This window comes from Phyllobates terribilis, unplaced genomic scaffold, assembly GCF_046119375.1.
Source record: "Phyllobates terribilis strain yellow unplaced genomic scaffold, ASM4611937v1 Scaffold_1__5_contigs__length_1240528914, whole genome shotgun sequence".
In the NCBI taxonomy this organism is placed as follows: Eukaryota; Metazoa; Chordata; class Amphibia; order Anura; family Dendrobatidae; genus Phyllobates; species Phyllobates terribilis.
In genome coordinates this window covers 314,189,588-314,214,734 of record NW_027362761.1, presented here as the reverse complement: position 1 = coordinate 314,214,734, position 25,147 = coordinate 314,189,588, and the positions used below count along the sequence as shown (strand labels likewise).

The 25,147-nt window shown below is 42.6% G+C and overlaps 1 protein-coding gene across 1 annotated transcript in view; it reads right to left on the bottom strand.

Moving 5' to 3' along the window:
* The window catches only part of LOC141259249 (tRNA (32-2'-O)-methyltransferase regulator THADA-like), a 110,948-nt gene that overhangs the window by 27,088 nt on the left and 58,713 nt on the right, over positions 1 to 25,147 (bottom strand). Inside the window, exon 17 of the mRNA XM_073674889.1 lies at positions 6,183 to 6,362. Within this exon, the coding sequence (XP_073530990.1) occupies positions 6,183 to 6,362 (180 nt within the window). The remainder of the gene's footprint in view (positions 1 to 6,182; positions 6,363 to 25,147) is intronic.

Below are 25,147 nucleotides of genomic sequence, written 5' to 3'. Positions count from 1 at the left end.
TGCCTGGTTGCCTTACTGAAAGTATAGCTACTAGGTCAAAATTAATTTATTTCTTCTTTTTACTCTTTTATTTCTCATCTCCGTTGTGGAGATATTAGTTTGTAAAGTTTAGACTGTAATTTCCTCTTCAAGCAATGAATCGTTAGCAGAGATTTTTCTCTGGGTGTGTTTACTTTTTCCACTGCATGACATTGACCTATCAAAAGCAGGAGGTGTCATGCAGGGGGAAAAAAAAGAACACACCCCCAGAGAATGGCAGACCCAGCTTTCTCTGTGTGAGACATGTCACGACACAGCCCTGCTCTCCTCACTGATTTCACTGCCGGCATCTACTGTGGTTACAAGCAGTGAAGGGGATTAGCGTTCATCCAAGGTCACTGCAAACTCTGCTCTTCTTGCTTGAAGAGGAAATTAGAATCTAAATTTTACAAGCCAATATCTCTACGATAGAAATCACAGTAAGACTCAAATTACTTGGTACCAACAATAGACAAGAGAGCTCACAGATTTGGTATCCTATACTTGCATATAAAATTTAACCTTTAATATATATCTCAAAATTAGACACCGTTCGATACCATAAAAACAACAAACCACATTATACATGCAAATGAAGAAAAGAAGGGGAGTGCCTTTCCCTATTATGGCACTATCTTACCCTACCTTGTTGCGGAGGTTGGCACCCTATATCCTGCGCAATGGCGCCCCGGCTCACCCTGCTTTCCCTATATCACCCTATAGTGACCAAAAATTAAAGTGCAAGGTGCAAACAATAGAATTATTTCCGAAACATTAGCAAATGGTAGGGTAAAACAATATACATAAGCTGCTCTGACGAGATGTCGTCAAAAAAGAGACTGAAGATATCTATGTTGGGAATGCTTTGCATCCCCAGTATATAACCAATGACAATTTCTTGTTATAGTGTTAAGTACAGATTCTCAGAAGAATAATATAAGAAATATGATCATCTAGACCCATAATAGGCAAATGCATAACAGAAATTTAAATGCCAACATATTCTTTGTTAGAATGTTAAATATCAACTCTCCATAGAAAAATTTAATACTTAGGGTAATGATAATCTGTACAGTGTCATAACAGATTTGGTTAATCAAAACATAATCAGTGTAGCCTAGTCTATACAAATACAGGCTCAATGTCATAACAGATCTGGATATTCAAAACAGGTAGCCTAATCAATACAAATGCCAACTCGACGCGTTTCTCCTTTTACAAGGTTCATCAGGAGTAATCAATTAGGCAGACTTCATAATCAAAAATTATAACTTATCTGGCTCCTTCAGTTTTTCAAACATAATTCAATAGGGACCCGGCCTCATGATAGGGCATCTTATTGGGGTCCGAGGTGAATCCCCTGCAGCCCCATATCCTTATGATGGGACAGCCTCTCTCATCAAACGACTCTTCTTAAATAAGCCAAAACAGAGCCATAGCGTGCGCCTCCCCTGCACGTGCTTTGCGTTCCGGACATAGCCGGCAATCACTGCGTGTCAGGAGTACCCGGAAATACGTCACCGGAAGTGCTTGTGCGCTCCAAGAGGCGGAATCACACCCCCGCTGCTGTCATAGCTAGATCACATGCCCGGAAAACAGTGTGCGTTCCACAGTATACCATCCCACCGGAACCACCACTGATCAAACACCGGTATTAGATCACGGTCCCCAAGTGTCCCATTATTTAGGCTATATGATATTCAATGACCATTTGCTATTTAACACCAGATTTAATTTGCATACTCAATGGGTCCGTTTACATGCATGATAATAATGCTAAAAAACAGATGCAAAACGCAGATGAGTGCAAATTGGTACATATACACAGAATAGTGGTAAATTGAATTCAATTATTTTAAAACCCAGTCAGGGCATTCTGTTCTAAATTAGACGACCCATTAGGGCCAGTTACACTGATCAGGTTTATATGGTCATGTTACAGTCATGTGTAATGCAAAGGGAGTGTTTAAATGTAACATCCAAAATGTAATTGTTCATTCAGCCCATCTGGCTGATAAGATCTAAGTTTATATATCCATTTTAGTTCTTTTTGCAGAATCTTTTTGTACCAGTTACCCTTTCTAATTGACGGTGTTATTACCTCAATAACCGAGAAAGAAAAAGAATTCAGGTTACCCTGATGTTTTTCCCTGATGTGTCTTGATATCGGCGTGTCCCTAGCATGCTTTATATCTCCAATATGGTCTCCTATCCTCCTCCTCAACTCTCTTTTCGTCTTACCAATATAATTTAAAGGGCAGGAACATTCAAACAGATACACAACTCCCGCCGTTTTACAATTAGCAAAATGTTTACTCTTGTAGCAGATCCCTGTCTTTATACTCTCAAAATTAACCCCTATTTTTATATATTTGCAGAAACTGCAACCCCCACACCTAAATGTGCCAAGGCTTCTATTCTCAAGCCATGTTGTCGTTTTCGGGGGGATATAGATGCTATGCACCAACTGATCTTTAATAGACCTGCCTCTTCTAAACGTAATGGCCGGTCTGGCTGGAAGAAAATCCACAATCTCACTATCAACAGTGAATATTCCAATGCTTCTCTAATATTCCTCTTATCTCGGTGGAACAGATATCAAAATTTCAAATAACGGTCAGGAGGGGGTCCCCACCACGATCACATCATGGACTTAGTAAGTCAGATCTATTCGATGTTACCGCATTCTTAAATGCCTCACTAAGTATCTTAGTGGGATAACCCCTTTCAAAAAATCTGTTTCTTAAATGTCTCGACTGAGTAAGAAACAACTCTGGAGTAGAGCAATTTCTCCTTACTCTTAGATATTGACCCTTGGGGATCCCCCTTCTGAGGGCGAAAGGATGATGACTGTTCCACCTGAGCAGATTATTTGTTGTCGTTGATTTCCGAAATATCCTTGTCTGTAAGTGACCAGCTCCATCCTTCTCAATGTTTACGTCCAAGAAATTAATGGACATTGGATGTATTTCCGACGTAAATCTGAGTCCAATAATGTTGTCATTCAATTCATTCACAAACCTATTAAAGGAAGCAGAGTCTCCTATCCAAAGTATAATAAGTACATCGTCGATGAAGCGACCCCAGAATAATATCTGGAGGCACCACCACGATGTCTCATCCCCAAAGACTATCCTATCCTCCCACCAGCCCAGGAGCAAATTGGCATATGTGGGGGCACAGGCGCTCCCCATCGCCGTGCCACTGAGCTAGTGGAAGAATTTACCATTTGTATTGATTAGGCTACATGTTTTGATTAACCAGATCTGTTATGACACTGAGCCTGTATTTGTATAGACTAGGCTACACTGTTATGACACAATACAGATTATCATTACCCTAAGAAGTATTAAATTTTTCTATGGAGAGTTGATATTTAACATTCTAACAAAGAATATGTTGGCATTTAAATTTCTGTTATGCATTTGCCTATTATGGGTCTAGATGATCACATTTCTTATATAATTCTTCTGAGAATCTGTACTTAACACTATAACAAGAAATTGTCATTGGTTATATACTGGGGATGCAAAGCATTCCCAACATAGATTTCATCAGATGGCATTTTTTTATCATTTTTTGTCTTTTCCACAAATTTTTAAAAGGATTTGCCAATAAAGATTGTTGAATTTTAATTAATTGCCCAGGATATAGGGTGCCAACCTCCGCAGCAAGGCAGGGTAAGATAGTGCCATAATAGGGAAAGGCACTCCCCTTCTTTTCTTCATTTGCACTGATAATGTGGTTTGTTGTTTTTATGGTATCTAACGGTGTCTAATTTTAAGATACATATTAAAGGTTAAATTTTATATGCAAGTATAGGATACCAAATCTGATATCTCTATGATAGAGATGAAAAGATAAAAAATAAAAATTACATTTTATACAGCTCTGCAGCCATTATTTCATGATGTGGCTAGTTTAAAACACCACTCCAGCAGTTTCTTTTTAATTTTACCACTGGAGTGGTGCCACTAATCTAAGTTTCCTGCACTTTGTCTCATACTTACCAGCCACCATCTTCATCTGTTATCAGAGCTGCTCTGGTCGTTCTCCAGCAGTTTGTGACCTGCTAAATTTCTCCAGTGTTTTCTGGGTGATCCGGAAGTCACAACTCAATGTAAGTCTATGAGAGCAAGAAGGAGGCCAGAAAGAGGATCGCATAGACTTACAATAAAAGCTTGTGACCGTTACCTCTGATTTCCGGTCAGTGAGAAGTAGCGGTCACAAGATGGTGGCACGAGACTGGAGCGGAGCTGGGAAGAGCTGAAGATGGCGGCTGATAAGTGTAATACTAGGGTCAGGAACTTTGAGTTGAAGGCACCACTCCAGAGCTGAAAAAAAGACCAATTGCAGTAGTGCTTTAACATGCTAAATCTGGTCAAAGTTCCTCTTTAAAGGGTATTTGTCACAAGGTTTTTGCCACCTAATCTAAGAGCAGCATAATGTAGATACAAAAGATCCTGGTATCAGCAATGTGTCAATCACTGGGCTGCTGGGTACAGTTTTGATAAAATCACTATTTTATTATTATATTTCTCTCAGATGTGGTAGCAAAAGCCTGGTGACGGAATCCCTTTACAAGGAGTATTATCAACTTGGAAATATGTTATATCTCTACAGGACATTCTAGAGAAGTCTGATGGATTCCACCCACAGAACCCAAAGCAAAATGGAAAATGGGTTCACCAATCTGTGAAAGCAGGCAGATACTGGAAGCTACACCTTCGTGGAGAATAAATGGAGAGGTGGACGTGTATGCATGCAGCTCTCTCCATTTTTTTCTAGGCAAGGTAGGCCTCATTCAGACGTTCATGGTTTTTCACGTACACAAAAAAAGGTCATCAGTGGTTTTTAATCCAATTTTCCTCAGTGTTTGGTCAGTATCAATTTTTTCCATCAGTCTTTCATCAATGATTTTCACACATCCATTACATTGTTCATCACGGACAGCACACGGGTGCCATCTGTGTGCTTTCTGCGATATTCATGAACCTCTAGACTTGCATCAATAATTTTAACCAGTGACTTGGATGAAAAATAGACATATTTCTGTGATTTTTTTGCGGACATGAGGTCTGCAAAAAAGCATGGACAGGAGAGCAGCCCCATAAATTACATGGTTACATGCTTTATCTGTGAAAAGCACAGATAGAACCCATGAGTGAAAAATAGTCATCTGAATGAGGCCTTATGTGAAAGGCTGAATACATTCCCCACAAAAGCAGAATGTCCCAGAGAAATAAATGTCTAAAATAGAGAAGATCCCTTTAAAGGAGTTCAGGAGGATTAGAAAAATGTGGCTGAATACTTCCAAAAAGAATGTCTCACCTATCACTGGGTTGTCTCCATTTCAGTAAAGAAGGTTGAGCTGCAATACCATGCAAAACCAATGGACAAGTGTGACACTGGTTTTGGAAGAAAGAAGCCATATTGTTCTAGTTTACAAGGATTTGTTTACTTTACTTCTTTTAACTCAAACACATGTTTGAGCACAAAGAAGGGTTCAGAAGAGAGAGGGAAATTCGACATTTGGAGCAATTTGGCAGCAATAGATTGCTTATGCCATGTGGCATTTCCAGAGCCAATAAGGTTCTAGAGCACACATGGCCAAAACTGGCCCGAAGGGTGGTTTTATTTGGCCCGCAAAACCAGAGCCATCACCTCTATGTGGGGCCATTATTCTGTATGGCGGACTATTTGGGGCCCATTATTCTGCATGGAAAACTATGTGGGGCCCATTATACTGTATGGAGCACTATGTGGAGCCCATTGTTCTGTATGGAGGACTATGTGGGCCATTATTCTGTATGGAGGAGTATGTGGTGCCCATTATTCTGTATGGAGCACTATGTGGGGCCATTATACCGTATGGAGGACTATATGGGGCCCATTATTCTGTATGGAAAACTAGGTGGGGCCCATTAAACTGTATGGATGACTATGTGGGGCCATTATTCTGTATGGAGGACTACGTGAAGCCATCATACTGTATGGAGGACTATGTGAGCCCCATTACTCTGTAGGAGGACTTTGTAGGGCCTATTATACTGTGTACACTGGTTGGCCCTCAACTTTGTACAAGTTTTTCATTTTGGCCCTCTGTGTGTTTGAGTTTGACCGTTCTAGAACAATTGCTAAGGATAATGGTATTAGTCTCTTACCTGAAGGCTCTTCCTTCCATGCTTTGTGCAGCATGCTGAGGAAGAATGATGCTATTTCTTGTAACAAGCTAACAATATTCTGCAGGAGACAATGCCAGCTGGTGGCCTGATCAGCTTGTAAGATGCAATGTGACAATGGAGAAACATCCAACAGGCATAACCTCAGAGCAGAAAGCACCCCTAAAAGGTGAAAGTAAGGGTGACAAAGATCATAATTGCATTTTTATAAAGGACATGCAATATGTTCTCAAGCTATACAGTCTATGGCCCAGTCAGCGCATACGTCCGAATCACGTTTTGAGGGGGGTTCGGACACATGCGCTGACGGAACCACCAAGCGGGTCCCTAAACGCAATGTGATAGCACTAGTGTTGAGCGAGCACTAAAATGCTCGGGTGCTCGAAGCTCGGGCCGAGCTCACCGTGATACTCGGGTGCTCGACCCGAGCAACGAGCCCAATGTTAGTCTATGGGAGTCCCTATCATTTTTGCAGCGGCACCCCCGGCAGTCTGTAGAAAGCCTAAAAAGTGCCCAGAAAGATAGTGACAGTGCTCAAATGACATGGGGACAGCATGGGGATCGCCCCAGGAAGCATTTCTGACCCCCAGGTCACTGCTGTCAACAACGTGGTCAGAGGTATTAAGCCATTTTTACGGGCTCACAAGAAAAAGTTCAAAAACAAAACTGAAAGTGCTTTCCTGTGAAATATGTTAAGGAACTTCCTTTCCAGGGTAAAGACTTGTGTATAAGGTAAAATAAATAACCAAAAACAAAAATACTCCTCCACACCTTGGGCTATGCTCACAAGTAGCATTTTTTATGCGTTTTTGCACTTTTGTATTGCTTTCAACCGTGAAAAATGCATTCACTGGGTAATTTCATTTTAACATTTTACAACCTTATCTGGCCATGTGCTGTGTGACACATGCATACAGTGCTGAAAAGACATTGGAATAGCATGTGGAAGACCCCTGGAAGCATCTCTGACACCCAGATCACTGCCTAAAAGTGTGCCCAGCAGAACTGATCCTAGCCGCATCAGAAGATGCAGACTTGCAACTATCCCAGTGCAAGTCCGTGTCCCAGTGCAGTGTTCAATTGTACCTCCCCCATTCCTTGCAATGCAAGCGCAAGTATGCAGCCTGCCACCCACCCACCCCCAGGCTGCAATACCATACTGCTTGCTTGCACTTGAAATTGGGCCTTTTAGGCATGTGGAGGCGGAATCTGGCCACCACGTCATGGCTGCATCGGTGGCCTGGTATCCATACTCAGTCTCCAGCCGCCCGGCGGCCGGGTGTCCACACTTGGTCCCCAGCCGCCAGGAGGCGGCCGGGTGTCCATACTAGGTCCCCAGCCTCCCCGCGGCCGGGTGCCCACACACGGTCCCCAGCCACCTGGGGGCGGCCGGGTGTCCATAAACGGTCCCCAGCTGCCCCTATTTGAAGGACAGCCTAACCACAAACACGTGGACAAGTGAATGTGGCCAGGGATGGGCCATCTCACTGGGTTAATATTGTGGAAGCCGGGACACAGTTGGACACTGGGATGCAACATGTTCTCCAGACATAGAGGATTGCGGGTCCTGGGTCAATCAGGCTTCAACACAAAGTTCAGAAGGTAGACAGCAGCAGTGGTCGGCCTCCTACACAACGAGTAAATTATTCATGATCATGAGGCCATCCATCTCCTTAGCTTTCTGTTCCTTGGAATGCAAGCACATGTATGTAGTAGCGGCGAGGCCTGAGGTGGTCAGCGTTTTGGCACATATCCTACCTCCTCCGAGGACTGATGGATTTTTTCCTGCTACTATCCCAGTGATGAATGATGGATGAGGTGGTGGCAAAGGACAAAGAGCAGGAGGAACAGGGACCATTCACATCAATATCAGGCCAGTCAACCAGATATGTCTTGTAGGATATGTTTCTGTAACAAAAGGAGCGGTTCGGCTACACAGTTATAGGGCATACAGTGAGTGCAATGCCTACCAAAAATTTCGAGGCACTCCAATGCCCCTTGGAAGTGACATGGAGGTCAAAGGGCCTTAACGAAACAGTAGTTTAACAAGATGGTTTTAATACCCCTTGGAAGAGTGGTGGAGGTCGCAGTAGCTTAACAAGACGGTTTTAATGCCCCTTGGAAGAGACGTGGACGTCACAGTAGCTTAACAAGACTATTTTAATGCCTCTTGGAAGAGACGTGGAGTTCAGAGTGGTTAAACAAGATGGTTTTAATGCCCCTTGGAAGAGACATGGAGGTCACAATAGCTTAACAATACAGTTTTAATGCCCCTTGGAAGAGTGGTGGAGGTCGCAGTGGAATAAAAAGACAATATAAATGCCCCTTGGAAGAGACGTTGAGGTCACAGTAGCTTAACAAGACGGTTTTAATGCCCCTTTGAAGAGCTGTGGAGTTCAGAGTGATTTAACAAGAAGGTTTTAATGCCCCTTGGAAGAGACGTGGAGGTCACAGTAGCTTAACAAGACGATTTTAATGCCCCTTGGAAGAGACGTGGAGGTCGCAGTAGCTTAACAAGACGGTTTTAATGCCCCTTGGAAGAGTGGTGGAGGTCGCAGTGGAATAAAGAGCGACCAGAATGGTGACTGGTCTGCAAACCATGTCCTATGAGGAACGGTTGCAGGATTTGGGAATGTTTAGCTTGCAAAAAAGAAGACTGAGAGGAGACTTAATAGCTGTCTACAAATATGTCAAGGGCTGTCACATTGTAGAAGGATCATCTTTATTCTCATTTGCACAAGGAAAGACTAGAAGCAATGGGATGAAACTAAATGGGAGGAGACACAGATTAGATATTAGAAAAACTTTTTGACAGTTAGGGTGATTAATGAGTGGAACAGGCTGCCACGAGAGGTGGTGAGTTCCCCTTCAATGGACGTCTTCAAACAGAGGCTGGACAGACATCTGTCTGAGATGATCTAGTGAATCCTGCTTTGAGCAGGGGGTTGGACCAGATGACCCAGGAGGTCCCTTCCAACTCTACCATTCTATGATTCTATGATTCTATGACAATATCAATGCCCCTTGGAAGAGTGGTGTAGGTCACAGTAGCTTAACAAGACGGTTTTAATGCCCCTTGGAAGAGCTGTGGAGTTCAGAGTGGTTTAACAAGACGGTTTTCATGCCCCTTCCAAGAGCCATGCAGTACAGCATATTCAAAACACTATTCCCATTATTGGGGAGTGGGTCTCCCATAGTCTTTGCCTATGACTTCCAAGCAAAAGCTGCCAAAAATTAGGACGGAGGAACTTGCAATGTTGGCAACAAGGACCACGGTACGGTCACCCTGGTGGTATAGTGGTGGTGGAGGCTGAGGATAAGGAGAAGAGCAAAAAAGAGCCGAAATGAGGAAGCGTATACCCATGTGTGTGTGTGAAGCGGTGCATGGGAATACATGACTTTATGTTGTCATTTGGTGGTGATGAGAAGTCTGGGCCAATCCAGCCCTTGTTCATTTTGATAAGGGTCAGCTTGTCAGTTGACAGGCGAGTGCGCTTATCAGTTATAATTCCCCCAGCGGCACTAAAAACACGCTCCGATAACACGCTAGTGGCAGGGCAGGCCAGGACCTCCAAGGCGTACACAGCGAGTTCATTCCAAGTGTCCAGCTTGGATACCCAATAATTAAAAGGCACAGAGGAATCACAGAGGACGCTGGTACGGTCGGCAAGGTACTCCCTCACCATCTTTTGAAACTTTCCACTCCTTGTGAGAGTACTCCGCGCCTCAGGGCCTGTAAGCAGGGCGGGTCTCAGAAAACTGTCCCAGAACGTTGACAGTGTTCCCCTGCCTCTGCTGGATTGGAGTTGCGTCTCTCTCGCCTGAACGCCTTGGTTGGACAACGAACTGTGACCTCTGCCGCTAGCGTGTTCAGATGGGAATTTTTTTTAACAGTTCTGTAGCAAGGGCCTTCTGGTACTGCCCCAGTTTTGTAGACCTCTCCACCTCAGGAATAAGAGAGTGAAAGTTCTCCTTGTAGCGGGGGTCTAAAAGTGTCACCAACCAGTAATGACTGTCACCCAACATTTTGACAACGCAAGGGTCACGGTTAAGGCAGCGTAACAAAGTCAGCCATGCGTGCCAGACTGATAACGGGCAAGACTTCCGTGTCCTCACCAAGATGACGACTGACAATGCTCTCCTCCCCCCCCCAGTCCTCAGGCCACCCACGCTGAACCGACGGTATGACAGTTGTACAGGTACTACCGTCTACAGCGCGCATGATACCAGCTCCTGTTCTTCCTCCTCCTCCTCTCCCTCATTGTCCCCCAATGCACGTTGGGATGAGATGAGGCTGGGCTGTGTGTAATCGCCCGTTACGGCTTCTTAATCCATCTCATCATACTCTGGCTGCATTGCCACCTCTTTAGTTCTCTGCAGAGAGAATTGCAAAAGACAGACAAGTGGGATGCTGACGCTAATAATGGCATCATCGCCACTCACCATCTTGGTGGACTCCTCAAAGTTTGTCAGGATGGTACATATGTCAGACATCCAGGTCCACTCCTGAGGTCTTATGTGTGGAGTCTGACCTGAATATCGACAGCCTTGTTGCAGCTGGTACTCCACAACTGCTCTCTTCTGCTCACAAATCCTTTGCAACATGTGGAGGGTAGAGTTCCAACGTGTAAGGACATCACACACCAGTCGGTGTGATGGAAGCTGCAAACGCTGCTGCAACACAGCAAGGGCGGCCGAAGCTGTAGCCGACTTCTGAAAATGAGCTGACAGGCGGCATACTTTGACGAGCAGATCTGGCAACTCGGGGTACGATTTAAGAAACCGCTGAACCACGAGGTTAAGCACATGAGCCAGGCATGGTACGTGTGTGATCTCGCCTCGCCTCAGAGCCGCCACCAGGTTACGGCCATTGTCACACACGTCCATGCCTGGATGTAGGTTCAGCGGTCTCAGCCACAGATCTGCCTGCTCTTTCACAGCTGTACACAACTCACAAGCAGTGTGAGGTTTATCACCTAAGCTTATGAGTTTCAGCATGCTGCTGCTTGGCTGAGGCAGTACTGCAGTGCTTCCAGCTTGTAACTGATGTGATGATATCTGAGATGGAGGCTGAACAGGAGGAGGAGGATGATGCGCAGGAGCTGTACACTGTAAGGGCAACTCTGACTGACATAGGGCCCGCAATCCTCGGTGTGGGGAGGATGTGTTCCGTGCCAAGGTCCGACTGGGTCCCGGCTTCCACTATGTTTACCCAGTGTGCCGTCAGGGAGATGTACCGTCCCTGGACACAAGCACTTGTCCATGTGTCCGTTGTCAGGTGGACTCTCCCAGTAACTGCGTTGTTGAGGGCACGGCAGATGTTTTGGGACACGTGCTTGTGTAGTGCGGGGATGGCACACCGGGCAAAATAGTGTCGGCTGGGGACCGAGTACCGAGGGACGGCCACCGCCATAAGGTTGCGGAAGGATTCCGTCTCCACCAGCCTAAAAGGCAGCATTTCCAACGCAAGCAGTCGTGAAATGTGCGAATTTAGGACTGTGGCCTGTGGGGCGTTGGCTGCAAATTTGCGCTTTCGTTCAAAGGTCTGGGATATGGACAATTGAACGCTGCTGTGGGACGTGGACGTTGATGCTGATTCTTGAGAAACTGCCAGACTGAGAGGAGGGGGCATCTTTGCATGCAGTATGGACAGGAGATTGCCTTGCACGCACAACAGGGGGTTCTCTTACACGCACAACAGCGGAAGAAGCAGTGGTGACACCCGCTGACACTGGTCGTGGACCCTGGGGTTCGCCCCACAAAGTCGGGTGCTTTGCTGACATGTGCCTGATCATGCTGGTGGTGGTCAGGCTGGTAGTTTTGTCACCCCTGCTGATGCTGGCATGGCAGGTGGTACAAATTGCCTTTTTGGGGTTATCAGCAGAGTCTTTAAAAAAAATTGCAGACTCTGGAAGACCTACCGCTTGTACTGGCAACGTCCCTCGTGTTGGTGTTACGGGGAACTGTTGCCCGCCTTCTGTGTGCGGCCACCACACTGCTTCTTCCTGCCTGTTGGGGTACTCTGCCTCCCTCACCCTGTGTGCTGCTGGCCTCGCTCTGCGTGTCTTCCTGCCATGTTGGGTCAGTTACTAGATCATCCACCACCTCCTCCTCTTCCACTTGCGCACCACGATCCTCCTCCTCACTTCGTGGCAATTGTGTCTCATCATCGTCCACCTCTTGTGACAAATTGCCAGCGTCGACTTCCTCTGGCTGTGGCTGTTCAAATATTTGGGCATCGCTACATAGGATCTCCTCTTCCACCACTTCAAGCGGAGCAGGCGAGGGGCACAAATATGGAAATTGACCAGTGAACAGCTCTTCAGAGTGTCCAACTGTGGGATCAGTTGCTGTCTGATGACACTCGGCTTGGTGGGAGGAAGGAGCATCAGGGTGAGGAGGAGTATGCGGTCGAGACTCACGGCTAATAAAACTTGCCCGTGTGGAAGACAGACCGGAGGTGGTGGTGCCCAGCTAACTGGAAGTATTATCTGCTATCCAATTAATAACCTGTTCACACTGATAAGTTCGCAATACTGGTGTTGAAGTGTGCTTCCCTAGTAATTCGGTCAAGAAGTGGGAGCGAGAAGATGTGGCTGTTGGTTGTGGCACATTTTCACCTTGGCTACGGCCCCGTCCTCTACACGCACCATCACCAGAACGTCCAGTTCCACGTCCCTTGCCCATTGTAAATGAAGTAAAATAGCTTACACTCGCATTATCAATGGAAAAAGGGTAATAAAAAGGAGATTAGAACCGTGGGAGAGGAAAACCACAGTTCTATTTCTCTGGCCTACACCAGAATCTTTTAAACAGATATATTTGTGCCTAAACACTGAGCGAGACACTCAAACAGTTTTTTTTTTTTACGGAAAAAAGGCCAAAAGCTGGATAATACAGAGATTTGAACCGTGGAACTGCAAAACCAAACTTCTAGTTATCTGGCCTACACCAGAATCTTTTAAACAGATATATTTGTGTCTGAACAGTCAGGGAGACACTATTACTGTTTTTTTTTACGGAAAAAGGGTCAAAAGCTGGATGGATAATACAGAGATTTGAACCGTGGAACTGAAAAACCAAACTTCTAGTTATCTGGCCTACACCAGAATATTTTAAACAGATATATTTGTGTCTGAACAGTCAGGGAGACACTATTACTGTTTTTTTTTTACGGAAAAAAGGCTAAAAGCTGGATAATACAGAGATTTGAAGGCCAAAAGCTGGATAATACAGAGATTTGAACCGTGGAACTGCAAATCCAAACTTCTAGTTATCTGGCCTACACCAGAATCTTTTAAACAGATATTTTTGTGTCGGAACAGTCAGGGAGACACTATTACTGTTTTTTTTTTTACGGAAAAAAGGCCAAAAGCTGGATAATACAGAGATTTGAACCGTGGAACTGAAAAACCAAACTTCTAGTTATCTGGCCTACACCAGAATATTTTAAACAGATATATTGGTGTCTGAACAGTCACAGACGCACTAAATTTTTTTTTTTGGGGGGGGGGGGGGGGGGGGGATACCAAAAGGTTAATAAGACGTGTATTTGTACAGTCTGACTGAGGAAAAAAAATAAATACAGGATTTAGATGAAAAAAAAAAGGATTTTTCCTGGCCCCTGAGACCGGGGGATAAGTCTAGCAATTTGACCAGCAGGAGCACACAGGACTGTAATGCACTGTTTGTTGGTATAACCACTGCGTCTCCTATTCAGCCTGCCTGATATCTGGGATGGATATTAGTCCTGAGAAGGACTGTTTGTTTGATTTGGCACCCTTTAGAGACCCTACACTAACTATTTCGCACTATATATCTCTCCCTAACTCAGCAGCACTCTCCCTACACTGTCTGATCCCGGGCGACTGTGTCCAAGATGGCGGCGCCCGGTTTTAAATACTCGAGGTGACGCTGTGCGGCCAGCCAATCACTGTAATGCCCACAAACAACATGGCTGCGGCATTACAGTGACTGGCTGGCAATCCCTGCATGTTCATTGGCTCTGTAAAGAACGCCAAACGTGCAGGGTGGAGACCTGAGCTCCCGCCCGAGTAACCCGGAAATGCTCGGTGCTCGCCGAACATCCTGAGTAGCGAGATGCTTGGGCGAGTACCGAGCAGTGTCGAGCATGCTCGCTCAACACTAGATAGCACCCTTTATAAGGTCATTCACTACTGTTTGGGCACACGTCAGGGCTCAGAAGAAAAGGAATGCCATTTCATTTCTGGCTGTGGACACCATTTTGTATTTGCAGAATTCCCTAGGTGCCTAAACATCATAACCCCCCCCAAAAGCAGCTCCATTTTGAGGCATAACTTTTTTCTATTCAAGGACAGGATATACCTTCAAGAGAGAGGCACTGCAATGGGGGCATTTTGTGCGCCCTCTTATGCGTGCCTCTTCCTTGGGTATTGAGAGCACAATATTATCTATCCAGCAGACGAGAATGGTGCGGTCCAGATGTGGGTGAGGTTCATTGATGACCTGTTTATTATATGGCAGGGGGAAGATGTACTTTTGGAGCAGTTTTTACAAAAACTTAACAACAATCAGTATAACATTCGACTTGCCAGTACTTCGAGCCCTGAGGAAATTGACTTCTTGGATTTAAAAATAAAAAAGGAAGAAGGAGGAATAATATCTACAGATATTTATAGAAAAAGTACAGCAGTTAATGCTATCCTGAGTGTAAAATCATCTCATCCACCTCAAGTCATTAGATCTATAAAGACTGGTGAGTTCCTTAGGGCTCGATGTATATGCTCTACCAACCAATTATTTGAAAAACAAGCAGCGGAATTGAAAAAACGTTTCAATGTCCATCATTACATTATTATAGGATTGATGTTATTCAGAAAGGGAATGGAATCAGAGAGGTAAGGAAATAACCAGAGATGAACTTTTAAAATCTAAGGATAAAAAACAGGATCAGAGGGAAAGACTCATCACCCCCTACCACGCTCAGTGGAGGGAGATGTATGAGATCATAAGTAGATTCAGGCCAATCCTTTGCTCTGATCTTGTTTTAAGACAGGTTATCCCATTAAAACCATCCATAACTCCAAAAAGATCAAAAACCTTTTAACGGATATCTTGGTGAGGAGCCATTAAATTCCCCCAAAACCTCAAAACATGTTAGCTGGTAATACAACTCAGAAACATGGTAGCTTTTCATGTGGATCTTGTGGTGCTTGTCCCCAAATTGACAGAGTGAAGGAATTCTTTGATTCATCAAGAAAAAGGATATATAAAATCTTTCACTTTATTAATTGTAGATCGACGGGGATAATATACTGGGCAACCTGTCCATGCAATCTAACCTACGTGGGACTTACATCCCATGAATTTCATGTAAGAATACTTGAACATATTAAGGATATAAAAAATGCAGCTAAATGTGAAAAACCTGAGGAATTGGCTACTCTAAAAAAATATTCCTAAGCACAGAATGTCATAACTATAACTGTAACTGGAGACTGTTGCGCTTTAGGGGAATTGATAAGGTTAACCTTGGAGCAAGAGGTGGAAATTTAAAAATAATGCTCAAACAAAAAGAAATAAAATGGATTATTACCTTGGACACGATTAAACCAAAAGGCTTAAATGACATGATAAGCTTTGCTCCATTTCTGGTATAGCTAGTGACACAAATGCTAGGGGCGACCTTATGTTATAGGGGGAATTATTGATCCGTATGACTTAAAATACCTTTTAATAATTTTAAAATTAGCAATCTGATATATGTGGTGGTAACTATTGGGGATATATATATATATATATATGGGGTTGCTGGCATTATGGAGTGGCATCAACTATATATGAATATTTAAATAAATATAACTAATCACAGATTTTCATTATACAGTTGTGTATCAATTATTCGGATATACATACAGGGAATAACTTTATATATAGTATACTTAAAGGGATAAATTATGGATAAATATCCGTTATACAGTTAGGTCCATATATATTTGGACAGAGACAACATTTTCCTAATTTTGGTTCTAGACATTACCAAAATGAATTTTGAACAAAACAATTCAGATGCAGTTGAAGTTCAGACTTTCAGCTTTCATTTGAGGGTATCCACATTAAAATTGGATGAAGGGTTTAGGAGTTTCAGCTCCTTAACATGTGCCACCCTGTTTTTAAAGGGACCAAAAGTAATTGGACAATTGACTCCAAGGCTATTTCATGGACAGGTGTGGGCCATCCTTATGCTGCAAAAACAGAAAAAACCCATCCGAGAAATTGCTACAATATTAGGAGTGGCAAAATTTACAGCTTGGTACATCCTGAGAAAGAAAGAAAGCACTGGTGAACTCATCAATGCAAAAAGACCTGGGCGCCCATGGAAGACAACAGTGGTGGATGATCGCAGAATAATCTCCATGGTGAAGAGAAACCATTTCACAACAGCCAACCAAGTGAACAACACTGTCCAGGAGGTAGGCGTTTCAATATCCAAATCTACCATGAAGAGAAGACTGCATGAAAGTAAATACAGAGGGTTCACTGCACGGTGCAAGCAACTCATAAGCATCAAGAATAAAAAGGCTAGACTGGACTTTGCTAAAAAAACATCTAAAAAAGCCAGCACAGTTCTGGAAGAACATTCTTTGGACAGATGAAACCAAGATCAACCTCTACCAGAATTATGGAAAGAGAAAAGTATGGTGAAGGCATGGTACAGCTCATGATCCAAAGCATAGCACATCATCTGTAAAACACGGCGGAGGCAGTGTGATGGCTTGGGCATGCATGGCTGCCAGTGGCACTGGGTCACTAGTATTTGTTGATGATGTGACACAGGACAGAAGCAGCCGAATGAATTCTGATGTATTCAGAGCCATACTGTGTGCTCAGATCCAGCCAAATGCAGCCAAACTGATTGGTCGTCGTTTCATACTACAGATGGACAATGACCCAAAACATAAAGCCAAAGCAACCCAGGAGTTTATTAAAGCAAAGAAGTGGAATATTCTTGAATGGCCAAGTCAGTCACCTGATCTCAACCAATTGAGCATGCATTTCACTTGTTAAAGACTAAACTTCAGACAGAAAGGCCCACAAACAAACAGCAACTGAAAACCACCGCAGTGAAGGCCTGGCAGAGCATCAAAAAGGAGGAAACACAGCGTCTGGTGATGTCCATGAGCTCAAGACTTCAGGCAGTCATTGCCAACAAAGGGTTTTCAACCAAGTACTAGAGATAAAGATTTTATTTACAATTATTTAATCTGTCCAATTACTTTTGGTCCCTTTAAAAACAGGGTGGCACATGTTAAGGAGCTGAAACTCCTAAACCCTTCATCCAATTTTAATGCGGATACCCTCAAATGAAAGCTGAAAGTCTGAACTTCAACTGCATCTGAATTGCTTTGTTTAAAATTCATTGTGGTAATGTCTAGAACCAAAATTAGAAAAATGTTGTCTCTGTCCAAATATATATGGACCTAACTGTATGTTATTGCATTATACATTCATTTTAATATGCTGCCTGCATTAACAATACATGAAGGTTTAAATGGATACACCTGATTATACAATTATGTATTAATAACCTCTTGTCTATAATGAAATTTTAGTGTTGTTTTAACTGTTATTAATTATGTATGGTATATTTAGAAGGGTAGACTATGGATAACTATTTGCTATATGACATTGTAGTATATATATATAAAAAAAAAAATGTAATGTGTTGTCTGTATCTTCTGTTCAGTTTAAACGCCATATGTAACATCTGCAACTTATATAAAAGCCACAAGAGGGAGACATGACTAAGACAATACTATCTCAAGATTCAAGCAGCAATATTGGAATTCATTATTATTCATGTATTTATACTCTTTGCAGCTGATCATATTATAATCATTTATGGCATAATCATGATATATATCTCTGCCAATTACCTTTGTGCAGAGCTACTGGCATGGTGTGCCCATTAATATGATGGTGTCCCAGAATTCATTATTACTGATTTATATTGTTAATTGTATTTTCTGATGTTGGTCATGCTATAAATACTATAATTATTGTGTTACAATCATGTTATGTCCATCATTAACTGTATTCCTGCATATTTTATTAACTATCTATTTGCAAAGCTACTGGCACGGTGTGCCCACTAACAAAATGGTGTCCTAATGCCAGTGATGTGCGAGCGCCTGTGCTGTGTTGTCGCACCTCCATCCATGAGCCTGGCGTCCAATCGGGTGGTAAGGAGCGCACGCATGCGCTGTCTGACTTCCGGGATGCCCTCGCAGCGAGCGACGCGTGACAAGCAGCATGGATGCGCCGTCTTATACATCAGACATGTGAAACATACTATGCAGACCTTCCTGGACTCCAGTAGGTAATTAGTTAAGTTTATTATTATTCATATAATCAAATCAATGATATACGATAGGGCACAATAATTGGCCCAACCACCTAGTACCACTACTTATAATCAGACTGCACATTGCCCCAAGTACCCCCCGAGGAAGCAACATATGCGAAACGTGCGTTGGGGTGCTTGGGTGGTGTGGAATTGCTACCATAGCATCTGGTTTGTATTTCAGCTGTAACTAATTTAGGTAAATATTAACTGGTTTATGCTGAACTTCATATGTGCTAATTGTATTGATGAATACTGAGTTAATCTGTGCAACATATTATTCTCTGCTTTATACCTCATGTCAATAGGATATTGGTGGACCACACCACCCATGGGTTTTTAATGGGATTTTTTAAGGGGCTGTTTTTTTTACTATCTTGCTTGCTGTGTTAAATAAAGTAATATAATGAAATAATATATGACTATTTCATATTATTGTGCTAATATAGTAAGAGGAGGAATTGTGTATATGCCATTTTGGAAATTAGACCCATTAAAGAAATTATCTAGGGGTGTGGTGAGCATTTTGAACTCACATGAGTTTCACAGAATTTTAAAGTAATGTGCCATAAAAATGAGGTCTAAGGGGTAACGTTTCTCCCTTTGAAGGGTCGATTGTAACTTGTAGGATTGCTGCTTCCAACAAGTGGCACTAGAGAGTTCAAGTTCTCTTCCTCTCTGAAGAGGCAATTTGCATATTACATTTCCCAGAGGAGCATTGTATGGCAAATAAGCCAGCCTTCTTACCTTGGCATGCCAGAGCCGGTATGTCACTCTCCACAAGGAGAAATGTTACCCCTTAGACCTCAGTTCAGAGCCTCTCATCTAGCCAAATCAGTTCTCATACTTTGAACTGACGAGGGCCAACAGCCCGAAACACCGTGTCTGCAAATTCAGATTCTGATTTGGCTTTTATCCTAAGTCATACTGCAAGGCTCGTTATAGGGTCGATTGTGACTTGTAGGATTGCTGCTTGCAACAGGGGGAGCTATAGAGTTCAAGTCCTCTTCTTCTCTGAAGAGGCAATTTCCACAAAAATGAAAAATTCTAATTTTTCCACTAAAACATTGTTTTAGACCATAAATTTTTATTTTCACAAGGGGTAATAGGAGAAAAGGAACCCACAATTTGTACGTCAAGACCGCCATCTGTTGTCTGCAAACCCTGTTTGGACCTATGGGAGAGCTTGGATGAGAAGGAATGCTTTTTTATTTTTGGAGCAATTTGACTTTAATAGATTGTGAACGCCTCATATTTGCAGCGACCATAAGGTACCAAATCAGCAAGTAACACAAGTGACCCTATTTTGGAAACTACACTCTTCAATGAATTCAACTTGGGGTACACTGAGAATTTTTAACCTACAGATGTTTCAGAATTCTATAACATTGGGCTGTAAAAATAAAAAATATATATATTTTTCTCACTAAAATGTTATTTTGGACCCATTTTTTTTCATTTTCACAAGGGAAACAGGAGAAAATTTACCCACAATTTGTTACGCAATTTCTCCCAACAGCTGTAATGCCCCATATATGGTTGAAAACGACTGTTTGAGCACACAGCAAGTCTTAAGGCCCCGTCACACTAAGCGATGCAGCAGCGATCCCGACAACGATATGACCTGTCAGGGATCGTTGCTGCATCGCTAATACATCGCTGGTGAGCTGTCAAACAGGCAGGCTCACCAGCGATGAGGGGAGCAGCGATATCGTGGAAAGAATCGTTCCACGATGTCCTGCTCCCGTTACCAGCCTGCTGCAAGCAGGAGCAGGCTGGTAACTATGGTAAACATCGGGTTACTAAGTGCGCGTGTGCCCCTAGTAACCTGCTGTTTACCATGGATACGACTCTGCTACGGTGTGCTGGAGCCTCCGCTCACCGTAGCAGAGTGGTATCTATGGTAAACAGCGGGTTACTAAGTGCGCGCGTGCCCCTAGTAACCCGATATTTACCATGGTTACCAGCCAGATCGTTGGTCCCGCTGGTCACACACAGCGATGTGTGCTGGCCAGCGGGAGGCCAACGACCAAAAAATGGTCCAGGACACTTTGCAACGATCAGCGACCTCACAGCAGGGGCCTGATCGTTGCAAAGTGTCACACATAGCGACATCGCTGGTGAGGTCGCTGGTGAGTCACCAAAACCGTGACACAGCAGCGATCTCGCTAGCGATATCGCTTAGTGTGACGGGGCCTTTAGAAGGCAAGAAGCATTACTTGGGGTCTTGGAGCTCAAATTTGGCTGAAATAGTTTTTCGTGCCATTTGCAAAGCCTCTAAGGTGCCAGAACAGCAGGAAACTTCCAAAAGAGATCCCGTTTTGCAAATTAAATGCCTCAATGAATTCATCTATGGGTTTACTAACTATTTTGTCCCCACAGGTGCTTTAAAGAAAATAGAAATCAGTGGGTAATGCAAAGAGAAAATCACAAATATGCCCTTTTAGTGTCCAATCCATCGCGCCTAGCTCGTGCTTCTAGAGACATGCACTCCGCAATTGTTAGAGGAATTGTTCAGGGTGTGTATTTTCATAGTGTGTCTTTTCGTTAAATACAACTTAAGACCTGAGCTCAATGACGACATTGGGGGGAGCTGCGAAAAAGTAGAGTCAAAATGAGTAGATGTACATGGGGAGGGATGGCAATAATGGAAAGCTGCTAATTTGAGTTTGTTACAAGCCGCCTAATAAAGCTGAACAGATAGAAGATAAAATGCTGCAATAAATGGAAAAGGCTGCAAACAATAATAGGGGCCTTATTACGGGGGATTTTAACTAGCCAGATATTCAATGGGACATAGAATTTTCTGGTTGTGCTACAAACTGCAAATTCTTATCCACACACAACTACCTCTCTCAGCTGATTAATGAACCAACTTAAGGAGATAATTTGCCGTATCTGGTCTTGTCAAGTAGACCAGATACAATATAGGATCTACAGGTCCCAGAGAATTTTGGTAGCAGAGATCACAATACGGTAAGTTTCAATGTAATATTCAATAAAACAAAGGGGAGATACAAAAATCAAGAATTTTAGAAAAGCTAAATTCACTCAGTTCACTAGACTGGGATCATGATCTGATAAGTGGGGATACCGAACATAAATGGGTTTCCCCCCCAAGTGTTTAAAAGTATACTACTAGAATCCTGTAGAAAGTTCATACCCTCTGGTAATAAAATGTCCAGGAATAAAAAGAAACCATAATTTTGAAATAAGGCAGAATAATGAGACAAAAACAAAGGACATTTTATACCTTGAAGGCTAAGAGGTCAGAAATAGCACTGCAGTAGTATAAAGATCTCAAGAGGAAAAGCAAAAAGGAAATCAAGCTAGCAAAGTTAGAAACAAATTGCCAAAGACATTAAAATAAATACCCCAATTTTTTTATAAAGATATTAATGCTAAAAATAAAAATTCTGATGGCATCAGCCCTTTAAAAAATAATTATAGCAATATAATTAGAGATGAAAACAAGAAGGCTGAGGTATATGCACTTTTCATCCGAGTTCACCAATAAACTGCCAGTGTCAGGCATCATTCAGCAAGACAGAAATCAAAGTACACAACCCAATATAACTAAATTAACATAAGAAGAAGTACGCCTGTGTCTGAGTGAATTTAATATTGACAAAGTCCCCAAGTCGAATGGCATTCATCTATAGATGTTGAGGGAGTTGAGTTCAGTAATTGATAGACATAGGTATGTCGCCTTCTTAGACTCTCTTGTAACAGGGTCAGTGACACAAGATTGGAGGATGGCTGGTGTGGTACCGATATTTAGGAAAGGTAACAAGGTAGATACAGGCAACTACTGTCCGGTAAGTCTGACATCAGTGATGTGCAAACTTTTTGTGGGCATTATAAGAGATGACCTGCAAAAATATATTGCAGAGAATAATATAACTGACAAGTAGCATGGAAAAAATAAGTCATGTCTAACCAACATGCTGGGTTTCTATGAGGAGGTAAGTGCAAATCTGGATGTTGGTAATGCAGCTGATGTGATTTATCTGGATTACCACAGAACATCCATGAATTGAAGCTCCAGAAGCAGCGACTAGGGGACACTATATGCACATGGGTAAAAAAACTAGTTAAAGAACATGAAACAAAGAGTCATTGTAAATGGTACATTCTCTAAATGGGATCAAGTCAGTAATGGGGACCACACGGATCAAACAGTAGGGCTCCACAAGGATCAGCAGTGGGGACCACAAGGTTCTGTGTTAGAACTAACTCTTTTTAACCTCTTTATTAATGACCTCATGGATGAAATTGAGAGTAAAGTGTTAACTTTTGCAGATGACACAAAACCATGTAGGACAATAAAAAAAGGAGCTTGATAGTATTAGATTACAAAACAATCTGGATAAGAAATTTACACGGTCAAACACATGCCAGATAAGGTTTAATGGTAATAAATGTAGAGTAATGGACCTAGGACAGAGTAATCCTATTGCTGCATATACATTAAGAGAAAATATACTAGGTACTACAGATCAGAAGTACTTGGGTATTCTGGTTACAAGTAAGCTGAGCAGCAGTACTCAATGTCAAGCAGCAGCAGCAAAAGCAAACAAGATTTTAAGATGTATAAAAAGAGAGAAAATTCTTTGATCCCAATGTATTTACCCCTCTATAAATCACTTGTGAGGTCACATCGAGAATATGGGATCCAGTTTTGGGCTCCACATTTTAAAAAGGATATTCAGAAGTTAAAGTCAGTTCAAAGGCGGGCAACTAGTTTATTACAAGGGATAGAAGGACTCTCATATGATGAGAGGTTGAAATAGTTTGGCCTGTTTAGCTTAGAAAAAGACGTCTCAGAGGAGATTTCATTTACGGTATATGTATAAATATGTGCGGTCAGTAAAAGGACTAGCGCATGACTTATTCCTTCCAAAGACCCTATAAAGGACCAGGGGGCACTCATTATATGAGGAGGAAAGGCAATTCCGGCAGCTAAATAGGACGAGGTTCTTTACAGTTAGAGCAGTAAGACTGAGGAATGACTAGGTAGTAATGGCAGATACTATAACAGCATTTAAAAAGGGGCTGGATGCTTTTCTCACGACAAATGGCATTGTGGGTTATAAATAATCTAATGAAAGAGAATGTGTAACTGGTGGAGAAAGGTTGAAGTTGATGGACCGAAGTCTTTTTTCAACCTATATAACTATGTAACAACTGATGACTTCGCTATAGGATAAATCATCCATGTTAGATTGGTGAGGTTCCGACACCCAGCACACCCGCCAATCAGCTAATAAAAGACTCCGGCAGCAGCCAGAACTACTCATAAGAAATGTGCAGGGTGGAACACAGCAGCTCCATACACTGCTCAGCGGCTGTTGCCAAGGAGTGCACTTTATCATCCATTCATGAGAGATATAGTGAAGTACTCGATAGTGGCCACTAAGCAATGTACGGGAATTGTTGTGGTTCACTTGTACATTGCTTCGTTCCAGCCACTGCTAGAGCAGTTTATAGCTAAACAATGGAGGTGGCAGGTGTTGGACTCCCACCAATCTCATGCTGATCATTAATACATGTTATGTCCTGGGAAGTGAATTCTCTCTTCTACAGCAATTCCATACATGTGGATATTAACTAAGTATTGGGTACTCTATGGGGCTCAGAATGATGGGGGCATATAGCTTTAGGATTGAGGATTTTCCTGAATGTTTTTTTGGGAACCATGTTGCTTACCCAGGGCCTTCTATTTAAGAGTAAAAGTGTGTTCACGAGTTTCTTTGCTGAGTTTTTGGTCAGAAATTTGGAGGAAATTTTTTGAGAAGTTTTGAGATTTTCAAGAGACTTTCATGAGTCTCCAGTTTCTGCTCCAAAAACTACTCAAAAGACCCAGTATGAACACACCCCAAGATGGAAAAACCCTATATTGACAGATGAGTGGGGGCTTGTTTTTAGCAGGATGAGTTGAAGTTAATTTTAAATTATGTAACATTTTTAATTGCTTTTTCTCACATTTGTGGGAGACAGATTGAACAAATAAACAGCAATTCGGGGATTGCTTTATTTTATTCTTTATGCAGTGTAAGTGATAAGACAATTGTATTCTTCTGGTCAGAATGATTACAGAGATGCCAGATTTATAGAGGTTTTTAGGTTTTGCTGCTTTTGCACGCTAAAGAAAGGATTTTTGGTAATTACCATAAAATCCCTTTCTTGTAGCCTTAATGGGGGGTCACAGGAAACCATGTCTGTATGCTGCTGCTGCTGCTGACACTAAGAATTACACTTAAAGCTCCTCACCAACAGCCTACTCCCACCCGCAAACACCGAACTAAACCAGATAGTGAGAAAGCAGTAGGAGAAGGTATACAATAATTAAGAACGTTACAATAGAACAGAGCAGGAAGTCATAGGCTACAATGGAACAATGGAAATAAAACATCTGGAAGAGCCATGAGGGTGGGGAGTTATGTTTCCCAATGAAAGCAACAAAAAAAAAAAAAGGGATTTTACGGTAAGTACCAAAAATCCTTTTTTCTCAATTGCTTATTTGGGGGACACAGGAAAACCATGGGAGGGAAGTCCCAAG